Here is a 7657-nt window from a genome sequence, read left to right as displayed (position 1 = left end):
TTTATAATTTAAAGTAAATGTTAAACTAAACCATCCTAAGCTACATCAATGACCCATCCAATCCCATATTCTCACTGGACTGTAAATTTCATGAGGGCTGTGTCTGTTTTGTTCATTGATGTCTCCAAATACCTAGAAGAATGCCTATCACCAAGTAAGCAATTAATAAATACTTGTTAAATGACTGAATACATGAATATCCCATTACTGGCAAATACAGAAATTTCTGGAAATATAGAAATTACATGTCTACCTTCTAAGTCAGTGATGTGTTCTAACTATCCTCCGTGCATCAGGACGAGATGGTCCATGTTTACCACTGATTGAGAAAAGAAGAATTCACATTCGTCAACTAAGGACTCCAGAATCCTCTTTTCAGAAGGGACTTTGTTCTCCCATATCACACCGGGACCTAATGAAAAAGTCCCACTACCATATCATCAGCATGTGGCACCTTATATATCAGTACTTTATAAAAAATATTAGTTGCGATCACCATACAAGGCAAGTTGATGCCAAAAGAAGTAGATTACAGGCTTGATCGTGAATTACAAAGTCTCCCTCTATGGGGAAAGCACAAAGTCTCTACACTGACAAGATGACTGAAATCTCAGAATCACAATCAAGTTTTCCCAGATGTTGATTACATTGCTGCCCAAAAACTCCACCAGAGAATCAGACAGTCTGTATTATCATGATACAAGAAAGCAGTTATAGTTGGCAGCAGGTGGGAGTATTAATGATTTAATGCTGAGATGCTTTTGTCAGGTATTTAAGTTACCAAAAGGTACTTTTTTCATTGTGATAAATTCTTGCACATACATTTGGAAACCAAATTTTCCACACAATACCTCTCAAGCCAACAAAGAACGTTTGGTTTCCTCTTCTCACATGTGTCACCTCTTGGCTTAATTAGTTCTCCCTCTGATTTTGAAGACATCCTCCAAAGCACAAAGCGCTGCCATTTACACATAGCCAGCACAGGACATGCATATGGAATTGACTCAAAACGTGTGACAACTCAAGCAAATCACAAACAGAACTGTGCAGTTTGCTACAAATGCAAGACCACATGTTGGAAAGAATAAGAAGCGGAAAAGGGTAACAGTGAGGTATTAATTCAGTGATTAGATGGAAAGAAGTAACAGAAGAGTCGGTGGACCCTTCTGGTGGTTTTCTTTGTTCTCAGCTCGTGTTGTTGGGGTCTATACTGTGCTCCAGCCACTGCGCCAGACTCCTTTATCTACAGAATTGCATTTAGCCCTCACAACAATTCCCATTTCACACATAAAGACACTGGGGCCCAGCTCCAGGAAGGTGGATGTGAGATCTAAATGGAGACCAGTCTGACTCCTCCCCCGGGCTCCATCCACCTTGCTAGGTTGCCTCTCTTGTCTTCTGAGAGAGTGCAAAGTTCCAGATGCCCTCATTTGACAGCCCACTCTTACTGTTTTTCAACCTCTTCCTTTTTTGATAAAGTCCAAAGAGATAAGCAGGTAGGAGACAGGTCCTGGGTAGGGCCCACGGGGTAGCTCCCATTTCCTTCCCACCCTCCCCACTGGAATACAGAACTGTCCCTTGAGGTTTACTGCCCTGAGGTTCACTGCCCTTGAGGTTTCTGTCCTTGGGGGAGGGATCCCTAAGCCACTTTGCAAGCCTCTTCCCCACCGCACCATCCCAAGCATCTTAGGTGGGCTTGGTCCCCCAAGCACAGGCCCCAGCACTGACCACCACCAGTTCCCTGCTGCACACATGGAAATGAGAAAACCCCAAGCATCATGAGGATGACTCAGACCAAAGTCAGCAGCCGCTCAGAGGACCACCCACTTGCTTCCCTGGTACCCAGACAGACCCCCCTAACGCTTCTCCATGGGGACTCTCCTGGCCAGATGGGAGGACAATCCTGCTACCTGGAAGGAGCAGGAGAGAAGAATGGCAGTGGAGAAAACATCCAGGGTACCCAAAGGCCCAGCATCCAAGCTCCACAGTCCACCTGCTGGGATCAGGCTCTAGGTCAAGGCTGAAGAAGGCCCCCTATAGCCTGCCCTCAGGCAGCTCACAGTCTAGATGGGTCCACCCACAAATGAATAGATAATGATCTCATGTGGTGCTAAAACAGAGGGGAATTCAGAATATGGGAGGAACCTCAACATGAGGGCCATGAGTCCAGCCCACAGTTTCCTGAAGGAGATTTACGCTTGTCTCCTTTTTGAGATAAGAGTGATGAAAAGGCATGAGAAAAAGTTACAGGGTTTTTTTACATTATTAGTGTCATTTCTACCTTAACCATACTCATGTCGTTTTGATCCAACTCACACCCACGTTAATGCAGTAAAGTATTACGTTGAACAGCACCAATCTTCCAGGTTCGAATCCTGACACTGCTCTTATTGGCTGCGTGACCCCGGGCTCTGCCTCAGTTTCCTCGTGGATAATAATGGTACCTCTTGTGGTTGTGAGGACTAAATGACTTAATACATGAATGGTGCTGAGAGCACTGTCTGGCACACAGTAACTACTCAGTAAATATCAGTTGCTGCTATTATTGTCATTAATAGGATGTTTTTGCACTTTATGCATTTCAGTGTATCTTCAAAAAATCTTTCATTTGGTGTAGTAGTCTGTGAAAGGTGGGAAGACTTACCATAAAGGGATGGGGTCAGAGAGGGGAATGGATAACCCTAACTATCACAACTAGCTAGCGTGGTTCTGATGCCAGAACTTCTGACCACCTAGGTTATTTCCAATGTGTCATGACCCTTTATAATGTTGTTTTGAAACCCTGAACTTTCAGAAGAAACTTCCTTTAAAAGCTTTTTTAATGACTCCAGGGCTCCTTAAGCATAAATGAAGAAGGAAACTGAGCTGGGAAAATGTCTCTAGCAACATTCCCCAGATCCCAGGGCCCCCCACCTAGGGTTAACTTCTGGATACTTGGAATCCAAACCAAATCCCCCTCTGAGAGTGATAAAAATCCCTCCGCACCCGGAATGGTCACTGCAGCCCAAGGACCAGGAGCCTTATTTGGGGAAAACACAGGCTCTCTCTGCCCCAACTCCTGCCACTAGGGCGGCGCTCACCAGCTCCTGTCCGCACAGCAGCTGGCGGGGCGCAGGCCTGTGTTGGCAGGCAGGACTCTCGCCAGGGCCAGGCAGCTCAGGGCTGTCACAACAGAAAGGCAGCAAGAACAAAAGGGTGGAATGTCAGGGACCCAGAACAAGGGAAAGGTGATAAGCAAGCAGGCGCCTTCTTTCCAAACTGCACGCGCCTTCTTTCCCCCACCCCGCGGTCTCTCTCCTCCCCAGGAAGTAAGCACCCCCCACTTATCTGACAGAAGTGACCAGGGCGAAGGGCAGCAAGCACTTGAGCATGAATAAAGGCGAGAAATCATAACGTGATTGGCCACGAGGACATTAAAATCTGGACCACATTTGCCTGGGTATCTTCCCACAAAAGGAGACACAGCAGAGCCCCGCAGTGAGGCCTTCTGTGTGGCGAGACACCTGCCGGAAGGGCGACATTGCCCAGCTTCCGGCTGGGACTTGGGAGCTGGAAACACTTAGGAAATTCCCTTGAGACAGGGCGGTCCGGCGCCAAGTGCTCAGGACTGGGGCTCGGGAGCGCGAGACTCAAATCCTGGGTCCGCCATGAATGGACAGTGCTCCGAGTCTCGGTCTTCCACCATTTCTGTGGAACTAATGGTGCTGGTCACCTTCGTGCTCCCTTAAACTACTGCCAGAGCAGAGGAAAGGAGAGCGTCTGGAAGGTTCTGAACACTCAGTGGCACCACAGCGTGGCTTACCTCGCTCTGCTGTGCCCTCCACGCTTTCCCCCGGGGCGCTGCACTCCTCCGCTGCCTCTAGCCAGAAAGAAAAGAAACATGGCCGGTGAGGCACCTGAAGATAACCAGGGGACCCCGTGTCCTTGGTGACCCCTGCCTGACTTTTGCTTCTCCTGCGCTCCCATGCTTGCCCCACTCCTGGCGGGCCTTCCACCCTCCCCCTGCCCCTTCAGCTGGTGTCCCAAGCCGTCTGTTACACTCTCCAAGTGATGGCATCCGGCCCTTGGGTGCTGTGGACTGCTGTCCCTCCAGCCAGCACATGAAGGGACTGGAGCTGTCTGGGCAATGGGGAAGCCATCACTGGAAAAAGGACCAGCTGGGAACAGTCAGAGGCGCTTCCTCCAGACCCCTGGAATGATCCCCAGGTGGCACATATTCCTGCATCCTGAGAACACTGGGCCACAGGAGGCAGAACTAGAAAAGCAGGCCAAACTCTGCTATAGAATGTCATTTGCCAAAACTCGGTGAGCAGCTAGAATGACCCCCATTTTCAAGTGGAAAAACAAACTCAGAGAGGTTCAGTAATATGCCCAAGGTCATGGCGCTCGTAACTGGTAGGATTTGAACACTGCTCTTCAATCAGTCTAGTGCACTTTCTTCCTCCCCCCAGGGTATGAAAGATGTTACAAAGTTGATTCTAAAGTGAAAATGCTCCTACAGACATTTTTTCTTAAGATAGTGTGCAACTGAGCCTATTTCATGTCGACTAAAAGTATTTTCTCTCAGTTTTGTAGTTTTTATGCTGCCTGAACATAGATAAGTAAAAATCAATTATTCCTTTTATTATCCCAAAGTCAAAAATAAGTGGGATGGATAAAAGGCCCCCCAGAATGTCATGACACAGAGCGAAGCTTCCCTGCCTAAAGTACAGCCCAACTGGGGAGGGCACAGGGAGGGTGGTGTGGCGCCAATTCAATGAACGTTAATTTGCACACACACACTCTTACACTTCTGTATACACTCACAAAATTAAAGTTTCGCCTATGTGTTAATTTTCACATATTCATGTCAACTGAAATATATCTAAGGGAAACCCCGCCATTCATATAACATGCTGAGCCTCTCAGGGAAAGGAACTTGGAAAAGCAGAGCAAAGAAAGAAGCATTTTTTGAGCACCTACTAAGCCCCTGGGCTCTGTCACATAGTGTCACCGGAGCTCCATCTTCATGAAACGCACAACCACATGTGAGGCAGGCGTCATAATCCCTGTTTACAGAAGAGGAAAGTGAGGCTCAAAAGAAAAGGCGCATCGCCAGCCTACGCCACCCACTACAAAGTGACAGAGTCCTGAGTCAGACTGAGATCTGTCTTGCCCCAGAGGCCACAGATTTTGGAGTGGGGAGAGGACTAAGGATAAACCTCACAATCCAATCCTGATCCCTCTGATAGAGCAATCCCCATCTCTGGCTCTGATCTACTCTCAGTAGCTGAAGAACAATTGCTCAATGACAAAATAATAAAAATCTCAAAGAGAATTACGTCAACCTCAATCACTAAGCAGGTCCTAAAAAAGACAAATGAATACCCCTCCCTCCTTTTGTGAAGCATCCTCTCTCTTTTAGCACAATCACAGGGAAAATCCCTGTGTTATTAGCTTGGCTTTTATTTGCCAAAAGACAGCACAGGTGAGTTCCAAAAGAAGAACAATTCACAAAAGCCAAAATGACAATGAATGTGGGAGAGGGAGAGTGAAGGGGGCACAATAGCTAAGTCGTGGTAAAATTACTTTGGGGTGGCTGTGGAAACGTTACCATATTATGTTCATTTCTCCAACATGCATAAAATAGATGCCCCTGAGTTACAGAACATTCCTAAATTCTTCCTGCTTTCTCTTGCAGTGCATCGTTCAATAATTAAAATCTATTATATTCCTAAATCACTTAGTAACACCTCAGCAGACACTGGGGAGAAAAGAGATGGAATTTTGATGGCAGGTCTGCCCGCTAACTTGAGATGAAATCAGCTTAATGCTAATTATTTTTCACATTTGGTTTCTATATTTACCAACCAGCCCAGCTTTCAGAGGTCAGATTTTTTTCTACAAGCGCCTGCTGAGTTAACCCTTCCATCTATCCATGCTCTACCCATCCTGTAAGCCCCATTTCAAACCTCGTCAGCCATTTAAATCCCCTTGCTCCAGCCCAAAGGATCATTTCTTCTCTACCTCTATTTGTACTTTTGCTCACACAATTAGCATTTCCTATGTATATTAAATGTGTTAAATATGTACTATGTGACATGCGCCAGGCAATACGATGAGAAATGAAGGTAACAAGATTGCTAATAATAACTGAATTCACTGAAGGCTTCCAAAGAGCAGGTATTGGTCTAAGTGCTTTTGTGCTTACTAATTTCTTTAGTGCTTATACTCTATCAGCAGTGTTCTACTATTACCCCAATTCTACAGATGAAGTAAACTGCATTACCTAGTAATGCAACAGAGGGAATGGCCTGGGAAAAAAATGGCAAAAAGATATTTTCTGTCCCTTTAACACTTCTCCCACTCTTTTCAGAAACTGAAGCCTGAATCCCTGCCTCAAGCAGGTGGTCAGGAGGGGCCTGGGGAATGTCTTTTGTTCTTTGTGTTACAGGAGATGGCTTAGCCATCCCAGGCCCTGGCGCTGGCCTCCCAGGTAGGCAGAGGTCACAGGCTTTGTCTTTGGCAGAGATGAGAGGATTAGAATAGTTAACCACAGTAGCCTAGAACTGAGGGCCCTCCCTTTAAAAGCTCTGTACTTCTGCTATGTTCAGGAGATTTGGATTTTGAGATGGGAGTCTACCATTTTTCCTCCTTTGCCAGCAAAGTAATAAACTTCTCTTTCCTTCTCCTCAAACCACTTGTTCTCATTCTTCTGATGCAGCCTGGAGGACAAGTGCCGAGCTTTCAGTAACAGTGACTTGCCTAGGGATACTCAGATCATAAGTGATGGAACCAGAATTTGAACCCAAACAGCCTGGCTCTAGAGCCCTGGCAATTAAAAATCACTTTTTTTTTTCTCTTTAAATAGATACTTTATTACATCCACAGGCAATAAAATCCCAGAGCTACTGTTAGGCATGTAAATACAGAACCTGCTAAATATTTAATACTATCAAGCTTGTGCGACTTGAGCATGGTTTTGAGGCCTGCAACCTCAGGTTCTATCTTCCTGTCTGTTTGGGTGAGGGCCTGATCTTGCTGGGCATGCAACGCCATTATTTCTGTTCTTAATTCCAGCAGCTTCCTTTCGTTCATTGAATACAATTCTTTTACTCTGCTCTTTTCTAGATTGAAGTCTAACTTGGTATCTGTTCGGACTTTGATCACTTCATCCATTACTTGTTGTTTTAACTGATGTAGTTCGAGTTTTATTTTCTCATTTTCTGCTCTGAGGGCTGAAAATTCACTCTTCTCCAAAATAATCATATCCTTTTTCACATTAGCAATCTGAGACATTATTTGATGAAGAGTGATCTCCTGCTGCATCTTGGTGACCATGTCTTTGTAGATGACATCCATGTTGGCCTCCATGATCTTGACCAATGCAGATACAATGATTTCTGCTTGTTGAGTAGTAAACCCATTGTCTACAAGTAAGCACACTAAGGCATGGGTGTCTCTATTGAAGATAGAGAGTATAGAGAACTATTTGGAGATATGTTGCTGCACATAGATGCAGAGCAATGAGGTGGTAGCTGGTGGATAAAAGACATCAAGAGACATTTGTTTAAGGTGGCAGCAATGACAGCATGTTTGCATGCTGATGGGAATGATGCAATCCAGAGAAAAAATGAATGATTCAGGGGAAAAAAGGGAGAATTGCTGGAGGGAGGTT

General features: G+C 45.6%; 1 protein-coding gene across 1 annotated transcript; it reads right to left on the bottom strand.

The window, feature by feature from the left end:
* Positions 1-6840: 6840 nt before the first annotated feature.
* On the bottom strand, positions 6841-7433 carry LOC105805817 (mitochondrial calcium uniporter regulator 1). The gene has a single exon (XM_012638772.1). It carries the CDS (start codon positions 7351-7353, stop codon positions 6859-6861), a length of 495 nt encoding a protein of 164 aa, XP_012494226.1. The 5' UTR covers positions 7354-7433; the 3' UTR covers positions 6841-6858.
* Between the last annotated feature and the right edge of the window lie 224 nt (positions 7434-7657).

This window comes from Propithecus coquereli, unplaced genomic scaffold (genome assembly GCF_000956105.1).
Source record: "Propithecus coquereli isolate 6110/MARCELLA unplaced genomic scaffold, Pcoq_1.0 Scaffold134, whole genome shotgun sequence".
Lineage (NCBI taxonomy): Eukaryota > Metazoa > Chordata > Mammalia > Primates > Indriidae > Propithecus > Propithecus coquereli.
The sequence above is the reverse complement of the archived record's forward strand: the minus strand, read 5'-3'. Positions and strand labels throughout refer to the sequence as shown.